Source organism: Labeo rohita, chromosome 2 (assembly GCF_022985175.1).
Source record: "Labeo rohita strain BAU-BD-2019 chromosome 2, IGBB_LRoh.1.0, whole genome shotgun sequence".
Classification (NCBI taxonomy): Eukaryota; Metazoa; Chordata; class Actinopteri; order Cypriniformes; family Cyprinidae; genus Labeo; species Labeo rohita.
This window is the reverse complement of record NC_066870.1, coordinates 27,396,514-27,417,543: the sequence shown is the minus strand read 5'-3', so window position 1 is coordinate 27,417,543 and position 21,030 is coordinate 27,396,514. Positions and strand designations below refer to the sequence as shown.

At 39.5% G+C, this 21,030-nt stretch overlaps 1 protein-coding gene across 2 annotated transcripts; it reads left to right on the top strand.

The window, feature by feature from the left end:
• The first annotated feature begins 896 nt into the window (after positions 1-896).
• Positions 897-19,979, top strand: acin1a (apoptotic chromatin condensation inducer 1a). 2 transcript variants are annotated; one of them, XM_051127633.1, is made up of 18 exons: positions 897-1,068; positions 1,998-2,063; positions 2,183-2,294; positions 3,279-3,337; positions 4,198-7,353; positions 8,051-8,200; positions 8,294-8,382; positions 11,932-11,989; positions 13,865-13,910; positions 16,144-16,292; positions 16,397-16,537; positions 16,632-16,815; positions 16,975-17,120; positions 17,226-17,333; positions 17,430-17,537; positions 17,621-17,936; positions 19,092-19,192; positions 19,304-19,979. In XM_051127633.1, exons 1-18 carry the CDS (start codon positions 931-933, stop codon positions 19,607-19,609), a joined length of 5,433 nt encoding a protein of 1,810 aa, XP_050983590.1. In that variant the 5' UTR covers positions 897-930; the 3' UTR covers positions 19,610-19,979. The 2 variants fall into 2 exon arrangements, with proteins under 2 accessions (XP_050983590.1, XP_050983581.1); XM_051127624.1 differs by having other exon boundaries at positions 11,929-11,989.
• Positions 19,980-21,030: the final 1,051 nt, after the last annotated feature.

The following is a 21,030-nucleotide window of genomic DNA, read 5'->3' as shown; positions in this document are numbered from 1 at the left end:
CCTTGTCGTACGCAAAATCTCAAAGAATTATATTTTGTGTATGCTTTTTAACAAAAGAAACGTTAGGTTTCACACTATAGTGGAAATAGCTGTGTTACTACGACGTGGGACATGATTAACGTGAATTCACATATTTAGACAGTGATCACCAAATTCAGTATTATTTTATAATTATAATGCATATTATGTACTGCCAAACAGATTAACCCAAAATATGAACGTAACGCGCAAAGTTGCGCATTATATGCGTTTTCATTCAAAGAAAGCCAAAATACTTAACGAGATTAATAACAAAACCATATCACACTGAAAAACAGTAAGATTTTTTTTAAGTCTGCATTTATTGGATGCAAAATACAGCAAAAGCTGTAATATTGTGAACTGTTTTTGCTATTTAAAGTAACTGCTTTCTATTTGAATATATTTTAAAATGTAATTTATTCCTGTGATCAAAGCTACATTTTTTAGCATCATTACAGTCTTTCAGTGTCACATGATCCTTCAGAAATCATTCTAATATGGTGCTTTGCTGTTCAATAAATATTTTTTAGTATTATTATCATCAATATTAGCATATGCAAGACTATCCAGAATGTACGATTTTTATGGGGAAACGCTTGGCTTGTGTTGAGTTTGCAACGCAAACAGCTTCTATACTGGACTGGTTTTAGCAATGGCATCTTTGTTTTCCTTTGCAACGGTTTTATGTTGAAACGGAAAATTACAAGACGGAATTCAATCACGTCCAATGTGGTTTAAAATCCATGAATACATGTTTACTGGCTGTTACTTTGTAAAACATCAAACAACTTTGATGTCCTTTCTCTGTGCTTCCACTCCGCCTCTTCCGGAAGCGCTCGTGGCGCGCTGACGTCAGTGAGGAAGGCGTTGCGGTCCGCGCGAGCTACAGAACGAGCGAAGGGAATCAAGATGGCGGACCTCGAAGACGTTACGCTGGACGGGAGGCCGCTCCATTCGCTCCGGGTGGCGGATTTGAAGGCGGCATTGGAAGAGAGAGGGCTTCCGAAAAGCGGACAGAAGAATGCTCTCGTCAAGAGGCTCAAAGGGGTGAGTGGGAGTTGCAGTTTTCTCGGCTCCGCAGAGTCCGAGGACCGTGATTCGGAGGCCGAGCGTCGGTGGTCTCTGGCTAGCTGCTAGCGCGCACTAGCTGGGGTGCTCATCCAGTTTGTAGTGTGTCATCATGTCCCCCCGCTGTTGCCTGTTTGTTTTTATGTGTGTGACGTGCAAAAGCGCTGTTTATTTTCCATGCATGTGAGTTTTGGGAGGGCGCTGGCGTCGTGGAGGGTTCGGGGCGATGCGGTTGTGTTTACAAGTCTCTGGATGGATGTGAACTGAGAGGTTTTTTTTAAGTTGTCGGCGGGTTCGCGCTTTGTTAGTGCATAAGGTGTTAGGGGGGTTGGGGGTTATGAAACGGGAACGCGCTTAGTAAAAAGTCCCCAAAATATTAGGTTTTTGAAAGATTAAACACCTCTTACCCCTTGAGTGTCATGTGCTTTTGCTGAAATAAACACTGAAGTCGCATCGCAGTTGCTTTGAGTCGGTGGGGGGATTTGATTGATTGATGTGCCGCAGCTGCTTTGAAGTTTGATGCGAAGTTGCTGTTACTGAACGGACGTAAACAAATCTCTATCACCGACTTGATTAGTTTCTTATTTCGTGCACATGCTTGTTTCATATATAATAAAATGTTGAGGAGTAAATCCATATGCATGTTTCAGTTATTATAAATAAATAGTCAATGAATAAGTGCATATATTTCTACTCATTCATTCTTAGATTATTCACTCTGATGTCTCCAAACGTTAAATATTAATGAATAATAACTGCTTATGTTTGTGTCTGTTAAGTAAAGTAATATAATCAACGCTGTCTGCTGTCCAGTTCCTGGTGTTTTATTTACATTTGCTGCAAAGTGTGCTGAAGTTTTTAGTATAGATGATGAAGTATGTGTTTCTGTCATTCCCCATGTGCAACAGGCTCTCATGTTGGAGAACCTTCAGAAAACCTCTACTCATCACATTGGCCTGCAGCCTAACTCCCGGGTGAGCCGAACTGCGATGTTGTACAGTAGGAATAAGCCTGTTATTGTTTGTTCATGTGTGGATGGCTTAACTGCTCTAAAACAACTGTACTATTTTGGATTACATGTATGTTTATTTAGATTGGGGAGGAAATGAGTCAGAACAGCTTCATTAAACAGTACCTGGCCAAACAACAAGAGCTTCTCAGGCAGCGCTTGGAGAGAGAAGCGCGAGAGGCAGCTGAAACTGACGGTGAGTACCCGATAATGGTGCAAATTGATGATGGTGTATTACATAGGGATGTGGATGTGCAAAGTCTGTTTTGATTAACCAGCCAGCCCTCTGTTGATTCTTCCTGCATTTGCAGTATTTTTATATAAAGGGTTTTTGAGCATTGAATGTTTTGTTAGATAATGATAAATATACTTTGCCTGTGATATAACTTCTATAATGTTACTCTGTACTGGTGAATTACAGTACTTGGTTTTCCAGAGAACATTGAAATCAGTGTATTAACAAAAGCATTGATCTCCTGATGTGAGCATGAAGTGGTAAAATCTAACCTGCCTCAACTGACTTGCATATTTATATTAGAAAAAAGTTAGTTGAAGTTAAACATTTATGACCCTGGACCACAAAACCAGTCATAAGGGCCAGTTTGTTTGAAATTGAGATAGATACATCACCTGAAAGCTGAATAAATAAGCTTTGATGAGCAATAAGCTTTGATGTGTGGTTTCTTAGGAAAGGATAATATTTGGCCGAGATGCAACCATTTGAAAATCTGGAATCTGAGGGTGCAAAAAAGATCTGAATGTTGAGAAAATTGCCTTTAAAGTTGTTCAGTTGAAGTTCTTAGCAATGAATATTACTAATAAAAATTAAGTTTGATGTATTTACAGTAGGACCTTTACAAAATATCTTCATGTAACATGATCTTTACTTAATATTCTAATGATTTTTGGCATAAAAGAAAATTTGATAATTTTGGCCCATACAATGTATTTTCGGCTATTGCTTTAAATATGTCTGTGCTACTTAAGACAGGTTTTGTGGTCCAGGGTCATATTTATTTTTTAAAAGATGGGCAATTAAGAAGTTGTTAATAATTTTTTGTAACCAATAAATCGTAAGGGAGTTGATGAATATTATGTATATTATTTCTCTTAAATTAAAGTGCTGTTTAGTCTGTCTGCTGTTTATCAAGACGTATATTTTATTTTTATTTTTTTAAAGGAACAGACCATGAAGACCACGCAGAGGCCAATGACAGTATTTGTGCTGCTTCTAACCAGGTTAGAAAAATTATCAATCCTCTGCTTCTGCTGTGTTTGTTCTGAACTAGGCCATGAATTTTTACAAAATGTGTATTTTATTGTTAGTTTTGCAAGGTAAGGCTAAATGTTATTTATTTAGTTTTTTTTTTTTTTTTGCATCCTCTTTTTGGTGACACAATATATTGCCCATTATATTTACATAAAAATTAATGTCACCATGTTTTTTTGGATTCCACTTATTCACGTGTCTTTTGCAGCTTCTTGTACATAACATGGTGTAGTCATGAGGTGCTAGTTCAAATTTAAAAAATGTTCCTACAAAAAAAAAGTTTCATCTGCAGATATGGCCTTGTTTGGGGATCTGTGCCTTTGTGCATACGGACATCTGATTGCTAAGTAGGGACTGTGTTTTTGAGCAACAGTGTGCACCCTTAATTTACAGAGGCAAAAAGATCAAGAAAAAATCTCCTTATAAGTTCTCTGTACACTTTCTTATTTCTACTTGTTACGTTGCAGTTTTTTTAATAAAATGTTTACTATATTTAAGTTATCTTGGGTAAGGTATACCCAAGGTATCTTAAGGTATTTTGATACTTAATTTCCATGATCTAAATATTCTTAAGAATTAAAAGGTTGTTGTCATTTGAAAGTGTGTAGGCCTTCTTGCATTATATATTCTTACCGTTATATTATGATTTTATATTCAGTGGCATGAAATGGTCTTAAAATGATAACACTTATCGCAGTTATTTCTGGGGCAATATATGGCACAACAAAAATCGTGACAGGCCTAGTGTTCTCCTGATTGTTTACTTTGGTTTTAAAACCTTTGGGGGCCAGAACTTACCTTCCGTGTCCAACGCGTATTTTTCCACCAGGATGTTGCTCCCTCCTTAGTTGACCAACACAAAGGAGGTTCAGCAGTAGCTGGGGGATTTGGGAGTGAGAGTGATGAGCTGAGAGAAAAAGAAACGCCTGGGCAGCCATCTCCCTCCGCACCTGCCCAGCCTGGCGCAATAGCCTCTTTATCTGTGCGGGTTGTTGGTGAAAGAGGACCAACTTCAAGCCATGTACCTGCTGACAGTGATGATGACAGTGAAGGTGGGGATGACAATGATGACGAGGAGGAGGAGTGGAACGCCAAAGCTCAACGGAGTCGTCGAGCACAGCCTCCAAGAAACCAACCGGTGAGGGAAAGATCTGGTGGCTCGCAGCAACAGCAGCAGCCGCCCCCCCAACACATACCTTTACTATCACAGCAGCTTAGACAGCCCACTCCTCCCCCGTCCCCTCCTCCTGAACTCTCTTTTCCACTCCCAGACACCCCTAAACAGAGCCCCCCTAGTCCTGGAGAGCCCCCATCTAGGCAGCGCATATCTAGCTCTTCGAGCTCTGGTAGTTCAAGTAGTGACAGTCGTAGCAGTAGCCCTGAACCAGCAGGAGACTCCTCAGAGCGCAGACCAGGCCCACTGACCTTACTGGCACGCAAGATGGAGTCTGAGGGAGCTTTCTCGGGGGCAGGAAAGCGTGATAGGGAGGGAATGGATGGACAGAGAAGCCACCATGAAGGAGCTGTGTCTGCAATTACCCACACAGCTAATGCAGCGTCCGTTTTGTCATACCCTAGTTCAGTGATTTCCAACCAGGGTGTAAGTGTCGTGAGGACAGCGGTGATGGAAGAGAGTGATGGCATGAAGCAGGATGAGGGTAGCCATCTTTTATGGGAGAAAGACAACAAAAAGAGGGAAAGACAACGAGAACAAGAGAGACTGAAAGCCCTAGAAAAGGAGAGAGAGGAAAAGGAGAAGGCATTGGAAGAAGAGCGAGCAAGAGTTTTGGAACGGGAAAGACAGGAACGAGAAGAAGCTTTGAAACGCGAGAGGGCTTTGCAGCGAGAAAGGGAAGAGAAAGAAAAGGCTTTACAGCGGGAGAGAGAAGAGAGGGAGAGGCTTGAAAGAGAACGACTCGAGAGAGAACAAGCCCTGGAACGAGAGAGGCAGGAAGCTTTAGAGCGGGAGAGATTAGAGCGAGAGAGGCTGGAGAAGGAAAGACAAGAACGAGAACAAGCCTTAGAGCGGGAGAGACTCGAGAGAGAAAGACTTGAGAAAGAAAGACAAGAACGAGAAGAAGCTCTAGAAAGGAAGAGATTGGAGAAGGAGCGGCTTGAGAAGGAAAGACTAGAAAGAGAAGCTGCTCTAGAGAGGGAGAGATTGGAGAAAGAGCGGCTTGAGAAGGAAAGACTAGAAAGAGAAGCTGCTCTAGAGAGGGAGAGATTGGAGAAAGAGCGGATTGAGAAGGAAAGACTAGAAAGAGAAGCTGCTCTAGAGAGGGAGAGATTGGAGAAAGAGCGGCTTGAGAAGGAAAGACTAGAAAGAGAAGCTGCTCTAGAGAGGGAGAGATTGGAAAAAGAGCGGCTTGAGAAGGAAAGACGAGAACGAGAAGAAGCTCTAGAGAGGGAAAGGTTGGAGAGAGAGCGGCTTGAGAAGGAAAGGCAAGAACGAGAAGAAGCTCTAGAGAGGGAAAGGTTGGAGAAAGAGCGCCTTGAGAAGGAAAGGCAAGAACGAGAAAAAGCTCTAGAGAGGGAAAGGTTAGAGAGAGAACGGCTTGAAAAGGAAAAACAAGAACGAGAACAAGCTCTAGAGAGGGAGCGATTGGAAAGAGAGCGGCTTGAGAAGGAAAGACAAGAACGAGAAGAAGCTCTAGAGAGGGAGAGATTGGAGAGAGAGCGGCTTGAGAAAGAAAGACAAGAACGAGAAGAAGCTCTAGAGAGGGAGCGGCTTGAGAAGGAAAGGCAGGAACGAGAGAGGCAAGAAAAAGAACAAGCTCTAGAGAGGGAGAGGCAGGAGAAAGAAAGGCAGGAAAGAGAGCAAGCCTTGGAGAGAGAGAGACTGGAAAAAGAAGCTGCTTTGGAGAAAGAGAGACAAGAAATGGAGAGGGCCAAAGAACAGGAAAGGCTGGAGAAAGAGAGGGCTTTGGAAAAAGCAGCCGCTCTGGAACGCAAAAGGCAAGAGCAAGAAAGACTTGAGAAAGAGAAAGCTTTGGAAGAAGAACGGTTGCAGAAAGAACAAGCTCTTGAGCGTGAGAGAGAAGCGCAGAGAAAAGCAGAGGAGGAGCGAGAGCGAGCTTTGGAAAAAGAGAGAGAGGAACAGGAGAGGGCTTTAAAAGAAGAGCAGCAGAGAGCCTTGGAGGAAAAGGAAAGACTTCTGGAGCAAAAAAGAGTGCAGGAGGAAAAGGAAAAAGCTTTGAAGCATGAAAAAGAGGAGGAACGTGAGAAAGAAAGAGAAAGCCGTCTTCCTCCGTGGAAGCGTGGTCGTGATATCAGTGGTCTTTCTTATCCAGCGGTCCAATCTGCTTCTCTGGAGAGTCCGTCGGAAAAGCCAGACGAGAGTGAGACTGGAGAACCGCAGAGCGCTGGCAAAGATGCTCAATCTACAGAGCCTATCCCGCAACAGTCACCCACACCTCCAACACCACTATCCCCTCAGTCTTCTTCTAAGAAATCCCGCTTCCTTAGAGATGCTCCTGGGACAACTCCTCTCCCATCCTCTCCAAGTTCTGTGCTGAAGAGACCTCGCACTTTCTCAGACAGTCCGATGCCACAAGCCCCCTCAGTTCCGTTAGTATCTAAGCCTGAGGAAAAAGATGCAGCTCAGTCTCCTCAAACATCATCAGTCCTTGTTTCAGCACCCCATGAGCTTGAGAGCAAGACTCCCGAAGTGTCTGCCCGACAACAGGCACCACAAGATGAAGAGAAGATGGAGACTTCAGAGGATAAAGAGGCAAGCAAAGACACTAAACATAAGACACTTAGAAGTGTGGAGGATGAGGAAAAAACTCCTTTACCCCCTCCAGAGGAGAAGAAAAGAGGAAGAGAAAGGAAAAAGAAAGAAGTGGGGAAGAAAGAAAGAAAATCATCATCCTCCAGCGATTCCTCCTCATCCGACTCGGATTCTGGGTCTTCATCCTCCTCACGTTCCTCCAGTTCATCATCATCAGAGGAGGAGAAAAGTCGTTCCACTTCAGGCGGTAGGAAGGTGAGTGCTTTAAAGTGTTTCTCGTCTTTTCATCAGGCTTGCCCGCTCTTGCACTCTTCAAACACTTTAGAGATATTGCTCTTAAGCATTGTAATCAAGTGTCAGAATTATATGCTCCTTAAAAATAGCTTCAGTGGTAAGTTAAGTGGCAGAAGAACAGGAGCTTTAGAGAGCTGGCATACAGAGGCATAAACTAACTAACATTGATTGCTTGATCTATTAAGTTTTGAAATCCACCTTTTAACCCTAGCCAGTTTTTTCTCTTCTTTTTTTTTTCTCCCCGTCTTGCTCTCTGTGTAAATTACATCAAACGTTTAACTTTTTGTTCATTTTATTGTCTAAAACAGAGTGAATTCTAAACTAAAGCACTACAGCGGTGGGTAAAACATTAAAAGGAATGTTCCAGGTTCTGTTTTCACAAAGCATACAAACAAATGCCCACTTACAATGGATGTCTATGAGGACAAATTGGGACATGCTGCCCCATAGACTTGCATTATAAGCATGTAACTGTCTGTTTTTATGCAAATTAAAGAACATGTTAAAATAGGCTTTCATTTTGATATCATTTCACTAATTGTTTATAATTCACCTTTTGGTTCTTGAATAGCATGCTGTTATATGTATAAAATGCATCTCTTTTTACATGCCCAAATATTTAAATATAACTTAAAAGTTTGCTTTCTATCTTCCTCAGTCTAAAGAGGTCCAGAAAGATTCTTCATCTCAGGCCACAGAAAAAGTTGGTCAAACTGCTGAAAAGCCTCCTACAGCCCAACGCAAAAAACGAGTTTTCACAGAGCAGGAGGAAAAAGACATGCGCAATGAGGATGTCATCCAAACCAAGGTTAGCCAAACCCTGACTAAGTTATTACCTTGTGCCACTTACTTTGAATGGCATTTGATAGTCTATATACTGTACTTTTTCTACACATTTTAGAAACCCTGCCTTGAACTACAAGATGAGAAGGTAACAAGGGGAAGAAAGGACGATGTTGACGAAGATGACACTAACAAAGACACTACCAGGTCTGTCTTTTTCTACTTGGGTTATATTTGTACACCAGAAATCAGGGATTAAATGAAAATGTTGCTTGCATATTCATCCTTTTTTAACTTCATTAGTGGAGATAAATACGGTGATTATGAACTGGGTTAAGATGAAGGCATTCGATTGTTTCAAGGCCTTCACGTAAAATGTGAAATTAGTGAAAAGTTTTGGCTCCCTTGTATAGCCTATTTATTGGCGCCAGGAAACATACAAATTGTACCCTGTCATTTAGGAATGAATTGTCCTGTACGGCCAAGGATGACAGTTTGATCAAGTGTTCTGGCAGTACATACACTACTAGTCAAAAGATTTTTTTTTAAATGTTTTTTTAAGAAGTCTCTTCTGCTCATCAAGCCTGCATTTATTTGATGGAAAGTACATATTTTTTATTTAAAATAAGTTTTCTATTTCAATATAGTTTAAAATGTAATTTATTCCTGTGATCAAAGCTAAATTTTCAACATCATTACTCCGGTCTTCAGTGTCACATGATCCTTCAGAAATCATTTTAATAATATTATCAATCAATTTTCTTTGATTAATAGAAAGATCCATATATCTGCATCCATCAAGATAACATTATACACTATAAAATTCGAGTCAGTATAATTTTCTTTTTTGGAAAGAAATTATAGAAATTAATAATTTTATTTAAGCAAAGATGCTTTAAATTGATCAAAAGTGATAGACATTTTTAGAATGTTCAGATAAATGCTGTTCTTCTGAGCTTTCTATTCATCAAAGAAGCCTGAAAAAGTCTACTCTGCTATTTTCAACATAATATATATAATGTTTTTGAGCAGCAAATCAGAATATTAGAATGACTTCTGAAGGCTCATGTGACTGGACTAATGATGCTTAAAAATTCAGCTTTAAAAACACAGGAATAGATTTTAAAGTATATTCAAATAGAATACAGTTATTTTAAATAGTAAAAATTTTTTGTACTGTTTTTGCTGTACTTTGGATTAAATAAATGGCTTGGTGAGCAGAAGAGACTTCTTTAAAAAAAACATTAAAAATGTGATGATAATTGTAATTGCTGTCATCGCAGTTCTGTTTGTTGCCAAAATAGAGGTTATAAATGTCTTGTTGGTTGCAAGCTGCTTTAATTGATTTGCATATGGCTTTGATTGTTCTCCTCGCTTCAGATATTAAATGTATCACCTTTGCAGAATGAAACTTAATTTTAGCTCTCAGAATTCCTTGAATTTATGGACGAATAATAAACTCATGAAGTCAGCAAATACTTTATGTATTTATACTTAAACAATATAGATATAATGAAATCAAATGAATCGGCGAATCATTTTGAACTACTTGTTTTACATGTTCGATCAAATCCATTCACTTTTTCCAATACGATATATTAGAACGACACGGCTTGAAAGTACACGTACTATTGCACTACTTAGAGGCAGAGAAAGCTTTTTAGGTCCTCCTCAAAAGGTATTGTAACTCGTTTTAAGAGCGCGTCACTGAATTCGTATGCGTGGATTACGAACAGGCAATCGGTGCGGCTGCCTCTCAGCCGGTGATAATGGGGTCCTGCTGCAGTGAGTGCGCGCACCTCCCTTTCTCTCATCTAAACATGGCTGTACTGCGCGTTTGACCAATAACACGGGACTCAAGGTGGCCCGTTAGCTTTGGGGGAGCCGTGTTCAATGAATTCGCGAAGTCCTGTCCGTTTGTAGTCATTAGAGAGGCGCTGATAGGTGCGTGATCTCACTGTGCATTATGCTGCTCGACGGGGAGGAAAGACAGATGATGCTCAGCGCTACACTCATGTACTCGCATCCCACAATGCGGCGGAACGGTTTTTGTCATATGTCTTTTTACGTGCTGGTCATATGTTAGTATCAGGGAGGATTTCATTTCAGCCGACTCGTGTTTTGCTAGTTTTGTTGGCTGAATCGGAAAGCGAATGGAAGAGTAAAACAGTGACGCTTCGCCACGCGTGTCACTCCACTCTGCGGGATGAGCACTGCATTTAGTCGACATGTAGCCTGGAGCTTTAATTTAGAGGTCAATGTGAAACTGTATTTGTCAGGTTATAGATAAAGCACAGGAATATTGATGTTTTTCTGGAGCTGCTGTTTTTTTGTAAAAACAGGCCTGTTATGTTACGGATGTTTGTAGAGATGATTGATCAGTCTGTTTTGGAGGTAGTGGATATTGTAAGTAGTTTTTTTTTCTTTCTCCAGTCTGGAGTTGACTGTGAATCTGTCTGACCAGATTAGTAGTGTTCATTTGAAAGGGTCAGTTTAATAGTTCCCCCAGACATGTCCTGGCCGGGATTTCTAAATTGCCTAAAATAAATGGCTTTTGGCTTTTTCATATTTGCTGAGGGTATTGTCTGAAAAGTAGTTTGACCAATAATGTTCAGGCATTGTACATAATCAACAAGTCATGATGTGAGAGAAGGTGGGTGCAGGAGAGAACGGCTAAAGCAGTGCAAGTACATATTTTATGAGGAGATCAAGTCAATAAAGTGTTTTCACAGTGCGTCATCAGTCGGTCATATTGGCAGCACTGAATGTAAACAATGCCACTGAATCAAACGAAACTTGCAGATTTTGCTAATTATTGCTAAAAATGATCAATTATTATCATGTTTTGGCCTGTACTAGTCTGTTGGACTGGATAAATAATTTAGAGTAATATAGACTGCCAAAAGTTATAACCAACCAAGGAGAAGAGTGCAAAAAAACTGTCTGAGGAACAAAAGGCATTTGTGTTTGGCCAAACTGAACCAGGATTTCCAGGGCAAGAATCTTGACAACATTTTGTGTTTGTTCTTATCATTTCAGGTCAGGTAGGTGAAATATTAGGCTAATATCTTAATACTGCTCGTATGTATTTTTACGAACTTTAGTTTGTCAAAATATTGCACCCTTTCCTGCTTACTAAGTCCTTCTCTATATGATTTTGGAGTTTCCACACGTTTTTTTCCGTGGTTTAGACAGCATAAATGAGCAGAACAACGTATTCAGTAGTACATTTAACCGTGCAGTCTGTGCTGTTGTTTACACCCGATTATCAACAATATAGCTGTGCATCTGGGTAACTGACCAAATCATGATGGAAATGCAAACACTCTATAGGAAAACAAAGGCAAAACTTTTAGAAATCCTGGCCAGGATGTGTCCTGAAAAAAATTGGTTCACTGTACACTTTAAAGGGATATTTCACTCAAAAATCAAAATCATGTCATTGCTTATTCACCCTCATGTTGTTTCAACCTGTTTTTCTTACACAGAAAAGATGAGATGTTAGGCAAAAATTAACCTCATTCACATGCACTTTCATTGTAATTTTTTTTTCTTCTATGCAATAAAATTGTATGTGGATTGAAAGTTATTTTCTGCCTAACATCTTTTGAGGGTGAGTAAATGATGACTTCGTCCCTTTCAATTCCAGAAATGCTCTAAATGGTGAGGTTTTTACTGTGGATATAATGTATTTTTACATTCTCCCCTCTTTGTTTCCCCCCTGTTTTTTTTTTTTACTCTTGTCTTTCTCAGTAGTGAGGTGAAGGAGGCTGTCATGGCGGAGCCTGAGAAGGTTCCTGAGAGCAGTGAGGAGGTAAGAACACAGAGGAGTGCTGGGCTGACCCAACTCTACCATTCGCCAGATATCCTCCACATAATGAGGCAAACAACAGTTTATAAATGGCTGTCACCCTCCCCCCTATATTTTTTAAAACAGATGCATTATTACTGCTACAGGCACATGCAGGCATTACTAATAATGTTCAGTTGTACATTAGCTAATTTAGCAGCTCTATGTATTGTTTGCCCATGTTTGTGGTCACAGATAATGTTGTGTGAACCTTTGCTGAAGCTGTCCTAGACAGAAGCAGCAGGGGGCACTCTTTCACTTTGGCTAATGTTTAAAATCCCCCTTGATTGCTTTGTTGTAAAGGTGCTCATGCCTCTTCCATTGCCCTTATCGGTACCTGCATACAACTACTACTACTACTACTACTACTTCTACTACAGCATCTGTTCCACTGTCTCCAAGCGCCATGGCTTTACCTGATAGGCCCTTGCAGTGCAACACCCCAGGCAACAATGGCCACTATTCGTCAATGGCGTTGGCTGGAAGCACCTGTTGATTGGACTGATAATGAAAGGCTGAGTAATGTGGGTGTGATGTTTTGCTGAGTGTCTCATAAGCCTGTGTCAGAAAGGAGATTGCCAGAAACCGTAAGCAAGTTAATGGACTTCTTCAGGACTGTTCAATGTGACTTTGATGGAGCCATTTTCCAGCGATTGTCCCAGTTGTTTGCTATAACGGGACTTGTTTCTCATTTATCCTGCTGGAAAAACCATGATGTGTTTTCTTAATTCCCAAGGAATTTTTGAACTCTTATCATTGCACTTTAGCACAGCAACTGGATGTGCTGGATTTTACAGCTTTTGCATTTTTCTGTGGACTATCATGATCAAAACTAACTGATAGTTTAAAAATGGACTTTATCCCGTTTCGTTTTGTGGCTGCTTGACTGAAACTGCTTCATTCAACCTGAACACAGAAACTTTATGCAGTCTTTCTCGTAACATGGACATCTTCACAAATAAACCTGACGCAAGTGTGAAGTGACTCAGTCTTCTGAAAGGTTTCTCAGCAGTTTATTTGAAAGACTCCTCCCACGTTCCGTTTTGATGCCAATACGATGGACTTTGAAAAAAGCCACTCAGAGCCTCTCAAACTCCACCCACATTGTTCTACGTAAGAATTCTTCTGCCAGCCTGCTCTCAGATCTCTGCCTAAACTTCCCAGCCTTCTTTGATTGGACTGTTGTTGCCTAGATACAGTACATGCAGACGTGCGATTGGGCCATTCCCAACCCAGTGAAGAACATGTGTCAATGGTACCGGGAAATAAGTAGTCATTCACCATTTTCTACTTTAAACGTTTTGCCTAGAAATGCTAATATTTGCAGAGACTCCCTGGTAACCCTACAATGGAGCTATTGACTACAGGATAAAGAGTAGATGTATGTTTATACATAAGGCCACTGCAGAGCTAATGTAAAAAAAAAAAAAAAAAAAAACAGTTCTCTCTTGTAATTCCTCACTACAGTAACTGCCTTAAAGGATATTTCAACCTGAGGGGCTGCTCAGTGTTATAGATAACTGCAGCAAAGCCTTTAAAAAGTATTTTTGTGTAGGAGAGGACAAGACCTCATCTTCAGAGCAGAAATAGATCTTTAAAGTTGTCAAAAAAACATAACCACATAAAGAACATGCACACTCTGACTGAAGAAGTGGTCTTTTCTAATAGATTTCCTTTAAATTTCTTGTTGATGGCTCACTCTATTATGGTCTCTATTTATCGTCAGTTTTATCTTCTTCATACATGCACACATTTTTCCACGCTCTGAACCTTGTGCTTTCTTTGCATATGTACTATCTCACCTTTTCCCCTGGCTTGGGTGTGTTTGTTTTCTTACAGAGCACCACGCCAAAGACATTCTCGGCCCGAAGGATTTCTCTTGGCAGTGAGTATCTCTATGTTTCCCCTTAAGTAATTAATTTAGATTACTGTTGAAAGTTTGGGGTTGTTGTTTTTTTTTTGTTGTTCTTGTTCTTTCATATTTTTAAAAGAAGTTTCTTATGCTTAGCGAGGTTGCATTTATTTGATCAAAATACAGTAAAAACAATAATACTTTGAACTATTATTACAATTTAAAATAATTAGTTAGATCTGAATTTTCAGCAGCCATTGTTCCAGACCTCAGTGTCGCATGGTCTGTTTAATAATGCGCACTCATTTTTCTTTTCCTGACACTTTTGACCAATTTAATGCATCCTTGCTGAACAAGAGTATTGATTTCTTACTGACCTGCAAACTTTTGTTTTATGTCATTTTACGGAGTCTTAATAAGATGCAATGTTGTTAAAGGGATAGTTCACCCAAAAATGAAAAATCTGTCATTATTTACTCACCCTCATGTCGTTCCAAACCTGTAAGACCTTCGTTCATCTTCAGAACAGAAATTAAGATATTTTGATCACACGTGTGGTGCTGCTGACGCAGAAGCCGGCGTCGAAATAGTTATTTTTGTTTTCTTGGCACACAAAAAGTATTCTCGTAGACTTTTTTTTTAATGATATCCTTACTACCTTTCCTTGAATGTGGTAGTTGTGTTGCTGTTTATGCAAGGTCATAAAGCTCTCGGATTTGATCAAAATGATCTTAATTTGTGTTCCGAAGATGAACGAAGGTGTTATGGGTTTGGAATGACATCAGGATAAGTAATTAATAACAGAATTTTCATTTTTGGGTGAACTTTAATGGTTTAGTTCATTTCCAGAACAAAAATTTACAGATAATGTATCAGCCCCCTTGTCATCCAAGATGTTCATGTCTTTCTTTCTTCAGTCGTAAAGAAACTGTGTTTTCTGAGAAAAACATTTTAGGATATTTCTCTATATAGTGGACTTCTATGGTGCCTGCGAGTTTGAACTTCCAAAATGCAGTTTAAATGCAGCTTCAAAGAGCTCTAAACAATCCCAGCCAAGGAATAACGTATTATCTAGCGAAATGATCGGTCATTTTGTTAAATAAAAAAACTTCAACGAGCCGCGGCGGGTATAAACACAAGCATTGACTAGAGTGGCCGCTTCAGAGCTGTAACGCACCGCAGACGTGTGCAGTACAGGGGGTCGAAACACATGCTGAAGCCGCGATCTACTCTGGTTGGCGTGTTGGAGGCGTAACACGCCGCAGACGTGTGCAGTGTGTGGTAAGACATTTATTCATCATACAGTGTAGATAGCTTCACTTATAACGTGTGTTTTTTAAAATGCATAAACTTGCACTAGAGTAGTCTAGGCTAATCAGTGATGATGTTTTTTGATAATGTTAGGCTGCTTTTAGCCTTATGCTGGAGCTGCTTTCGGGCAATGAAGATAAGTATGTAAAATAATCAAATAAATTAGCACGATAATATCATGTATTGGCTATCTCGCAGGCTGAGGATGTGACTCAACACTACACTACAAAAAATAATGCGTTTTTTGAACCACAAAGCATGAAAGCATGTTCTAGTACACCCCCAAAACAAAATCAAGACTTTGAAAAAGAGCATAATAAGACCCCGGTAACCTCAAATACTCGTCTTGTAGTCCAGATCAGTACAATTAGGGTAATTTGAAAAAAATCTCCCATCTCATTCTCTCCTCCAAATTCAAAATCATCCTACATCACTGTTTTACCTATTTGGGTAAAGGGCGTTTGACCTTCTTTGCATGTTCAACCTTCTGCAGCGATGTAGGACGATTGTGAAGTTGGAGGAGAAAAAGAGATGGGAGTTTTTTTGACATACCTTAACTGTATGGCAGAACTAGACAAGACAAGCATTTGAAGTTTAAAAAAAAGTTTTGAAGTTTTTTTTTTTTTTTTTTTTTTTTTGACCAATCATTTTGCTAGTTAAGACCCTTCTTCTGGGTTTATTTAGAGCACTTTGAAGCTGCATTTTGGAAGTTCAAACTCACGCGCACCATAGAAGTCCACTATATGGAGAGAGTTCCTAAAATGTTTTCCTCAAAAAACAAAATTTCTTTACGACTGAAGAAAGAAAGACATGAACATCTTGGATGACAACCGGGTGAGTACATTATCTGTAAATTTTTGTTCTGGAAGTGAACTACGCCTTTAAGTTTGAAATCGAAAAGAAGATCCTTTAAAAGCAAAGATGTCAACGATTGCCATATGCTGTCTTTCCTCAGGCAGCAAACAGTCTCCTGGGGTGGTGAGTTCAGAGGGGGAAGCGGAGGCCGCAAGCAGTGCTGGCGCTGGCAGGAAGAGGAGATGGGGCTCCAGTACCGCTGTCACTGCCAAGAAACCCTCAATCAGTATAACCACAGACTCTTTGAAGGTCAGATAAATATAAAATAAAAATGAGTTAAAAAGATGTTTGTCACTCTTCCTGTCAACCTAATCTGATCAACAGTACCATAATGCATTCTTCAATCTTTACAGTCTTTAATACCAGACATCAAGCCTGCTTTGGGTCAGGAGGCTGTGTTAGACCTGCATCCAGAGGAGATGCATCTTTCTGGGGAGGAGGAAGGAGGAGAGAGGGGCGACCAAGATCTTAAAATTAGACGAACTGTAACACAGGTGCATGTTATTCCTGTACTGGCAGCAAAGATGTTTTTCTAAATGTTTGCATGTGTTGGAATAATGTTTTGGTAAAATATCGATTGCTGAACAGGTTGTGCCCTCTGACACACAAGAGAATGGACAGAAAGAATCTAAAAGAAGTGAACATGAGGATGAGGAAGAAAGAAGTGAAGGGCAGGATAGACTTAGCCAGGAAGAAAAAATGGAAGGCTCCATTCAGGTTTCCATGGAGACGGAGCCATCATCCCCTGGGCGAGACGTTGATATGAAGACAGGTGAGAATTACAAAAAGAGCAAATTCAAATTTTCTGTGCAGTAGTGTGAAATGTAAGTTTGAAATAGAAAAATCTGACATTGAGTTCCATGGAAACTGGAGTTTGTTTTTAGTGTAATCTCACTCTCCCCTTTCTCTTTTTTTGTTTCCTGCTTTAAAGTCACTCCCAGTGACACACTGATTCGGCGTTCCATTAGCCAGCAGAAGACAGGCGTGAGTATCACCATCGACGACCCGGTCCGCACAGCCAAACAGCCCTCTCCTCCTCGTGGCAAGCTGTCTAACATTGTCCATGTCTGCAACCTGGTATGTATATACACACATAAATCATTGATTAAAATAAAGATGCTACACGGATTGGGATTTAGCGTACCAGGTTGACTGACAGACTTCGTTTGTAATGTTTCTAAGGTGAGGCCGTTTACCCTTGGGCAGTTGAAGGAGCTGTTGAACCGCACAGGGACTGTAGTGGAGGAAGGTTTCTGGATTGACAAGATTAAATCTCACTGTTACGTCACAGTAAGTCTCTTCCAGCATTCCTCTGGATCTTTCTTTTGTTTTGGCGAATTTCTTTGTGTCTTACCGTCACTCTTACCTATTTTTGCTTTTCCTCAGTACTCTAGCGCAGAAGAGGCGATGGCTACTCGTACAGCACTACATGGGGTTAAATGGCCCCAGAGTAACCCTAAGTTCCTCAGTGTTGATTTCTGCTCGCAAGAGGAGGTAAGGATTTTATTTAAATGGTGGAGCTTAATGTTGAGATGTATTACGTTTTCTAATACTCTCTTAATTCTGGTGCATCCCAGTTGGACTTCCACAGGGGTTTGGGTCCAGCAGGAGAAAAGCCAACAGAGGAGCCTCGTGGGGCGGCAGCCGCTGGGCCTGGCCGTCCAGTACCCCCGCCTCTCCTACCAGAGCGTGATCAGTGGGCAGAACGAGAAAGAGAAATGGAAAGGAGGGAGAGAACGCGTGCAGAGAGAGAATGGGACAGAGATAAAGTGAGAGACTTCAGCAAAGCTGGAGAGGAGCGGGAAGCTGGGGCCAGAAGATCACGTTCACGGGATCGTGAGAGACGGCGCAAAGAAAGAGGGAAGAGCAAAGAGAGGAAAACGGATAAGAAGGGTGAGGAAAATTTAATTGTAAACGTGCTCCATTTGTGGGCAGTGGAGTTATTAGTAGTAGTTTACTTTTGTTGGTATATTTAAATTGTATTTTTCATTTGTTAGTCTATTTATGTGTAATTTTTATTACTAGTTTTGAACTTTAAATTGTTTAAATTGTATATTTTGTTTTCACATTTAAATATTACATAAATGTTACATAAATATTTTATATTATTTAACTGATCCAGATATTTGTTGTTTGTTTCTTTTGTGATGGAAATGTGTATTTAAATATAATATTAAATATATTTTCATTATAATTTTTAAAATGTTAAACTGTTTAAATATGTAAATTACAAATACATGTATGTATGTATATGTATGTATGTATGTATGTATGTATATATATGTATGTATGTATGTATATATATGTATATATATATATATATATATATATATATGTATGTACATGCATATATGTATATATATATATATATATATATATATATATATATATATATATGTGTGTGTGTATATATGTGTATATATATGTGTGTGTATATATATATATATATATGTATGTATATATATATGTATGTATATATGCATGTGTGTATATATATATGTATGTATATATGCATGTGTGTGTATATATGTATATATACATACATACATACATACATATACACACACACACACACACATATATATATATATATATATATATATATACACCTATATGTATATGCATGTATATATGTATGTGTATATGTATATATTATATATTTTTTATATATATTATTATTTTTTATATATATTATTATTTTTTATATATATATGTATTTACATATATAAAAAAAATTATAAAAAGTATTTATTGACTAATATAATTTATTATATATTATATTTAAATCTATATGATATATTAATATATATTTTAGGTATATTTGACTTTATGTATTTAAATATAAAACCGTATTATAAAAAGTATTTTTTTATTGATTTGTATTTATTTTTATTACATTTAAGTCTATTGTTATTAGTGAACTTCTATCTAAATTCTATCCACAAATAAAATCTATAAAAAAAATATATTTTTTGGAGGGAAAAAAACCCCAAAAAGTCTGTGTGTATACATTTATTTATTTGACTTTTTTTTTCTGTGTCTTTTTAGAAAAAGGACCAGAGGATCCACCTGCTAAACTGCTGGATGACCTCTTCCGCAAAACCAAAGCGGCTCCATGCATATACTGGCTCCCCCTCACTGAGGAGCAGGTATGTTTTGTTGCACCTTTTAGTTACTTAGCAGTTTTTGTTAATGAGAAACATTATCTATTTTTATCATGTTATGCCAGTGCTCATTACCCATCGCACTTTGCATTGCAGGCAGCACAGAGGGCAGCGGCTCGTGCCGAGCGCATGAGGGAAAGAGAGAAGAGGAGGAAGGAGATGGAAGAGGAGGATAAGAAACGTGAGGAGGAGCGACGAGAGCGGATGAAGGCCGGCGGAGCCGCCGGAGGGGAAGGTGAGAGAGACCGTGACAGAGAACGAGACCGAGACAGAGGTCGAGAACGGGAGCGAGAGGGGGATAAACGGAAGGAGGGATACCGCAGGCCTGGCGGAAACAGCGCAAGCGGGAGCAGGAGGTCACGAAGCCGCAGCGACCCTCCGCCCAGAGATCGACGACACTAAGGGACGTCTGGAACTGTCCAGTTTGTGACCCCTGTTCCTGTATGTGCTGTAACAGCTCTATGCCTACCTTCCTGAGGACCAACTCAGACTTTATAAAAACACACACGTGCGCACACACACATTCTGCGTAAAGACGCACGGGTGCACACACACACATACACACACACATTGGGACCACGGTGGTGCTGTGTCTCCATGTAGACTCGTCTCATTGTCTCTCGACTGGGCTTTAAGACTCCTGGTGTTCATTTCCCTGCCACAGTGTTAATGGACTTTGGTAAAAATGGGTCGGACTGCAAGACATCCTCCAGGTTTGGTAACGTCCTCTTTCTCCTTCAGTCTAGTGTGAACACAGATCTGAAAGAGAAAAGCTGGGTTCAGAAAATGATGCTCTGAAAGCCTATGGCGTGATTTTAAGTCCTGATCACTACTTTACGTTTTCCTCTTGTTTTCCTCACATTCCTTGTACCATCTTTTGTCCCGTATTGTCTGCCTTTTACCACCCCTTTGCTGTTACCAGGTTGCAATGGAGAATGGGATGCATATTTAACCTTTTCACATTTGGTTTTTAATTTTTTTTTATCATTTTAGCATAAAAGCTGACATTGTTTTCTTTTAATTTTTTTTTGTTTACTCCTGTAAGTGCTGAATGTACAAATAATAAAAAGGTTACATCTAAGAACTGAAAACAAAAAGTATTTTCTTGGTTCTTGTAGGGGATCAGCTTGCGGCGTCATACTGGAGTTAGAAATCTGTGTTGCATGTGCATTGCTCTGTTTATAATCAGCTGAGCTGTGCACTTGGCACCTAATGCAATGATTCAATTGACAGTTGTCCTACTTTTTATTTTCTAGCTTATTCAGCCAGTTTATATACCAGGTTGTCTGGAATAACTTTTAGATTAGTTCACTTCCAGAATAAAATTCCTGATCATTTACTCACCCCTTTGTCATCCAAGATGTTCATGTCTTTCTTCACTTGAAAAGAAATTAAGGTTTTTGAGGAAAACATTCCAGGATTTTTTCCAAATAGTGGACTTCAATGGTGCCCAGTGGGTTAAAGGTCTGAACTGCAGTTTCAATGCGGCTTCAAAGGGCTCTACACGATCCCAGTTGAGGAATAACGGTTTTATGTAGTGAAACAATCTGTTAATTTAAAAATTTTATTTATATACTTTTTAACCACAAATGGTCATCTTTACATAATACATGCATGTGTGACATGGGCAGAAATACCAGCCCAGTGTTTAAAAAGTGAACATGCAGTCAAACGCCCTTCATGAAAAAATGTATGGGTGATTTTTGGGTGTTGGATGAGAAAATTAGTTTTTTGCCCTACCCAGTATTTTTGAACTGAAGTACATGGATAATGAACTAACTGTGCACAACTTTTACAATGTGATTACGCAGTGCGTGAAGATG

Bases quoted from the DNA above. Each gene is read 5' to 3' on its own strand.
- acin1a (XM_051127624.1), top strand. From the start codon at position 931: ATGGCGGACCTCGAAGACGTTACGCTGGACGGGAGGCCGCTCCATTCG. The intron at 13,911-16,143 runs GTGAGTATCTCT...GTCTTTCCTCAG, and splicing joins CCGAAGGATTTCTCTTGGCA to GCAGCAAACAGTCTCCTGGG. The intron at 16,293-16,396 runs GTCAGATAAATA...CAATCTTTACAG, and splicing joins TAACCACAGACTCTTTGAAG to TCTTTAATACCAGACATCAA.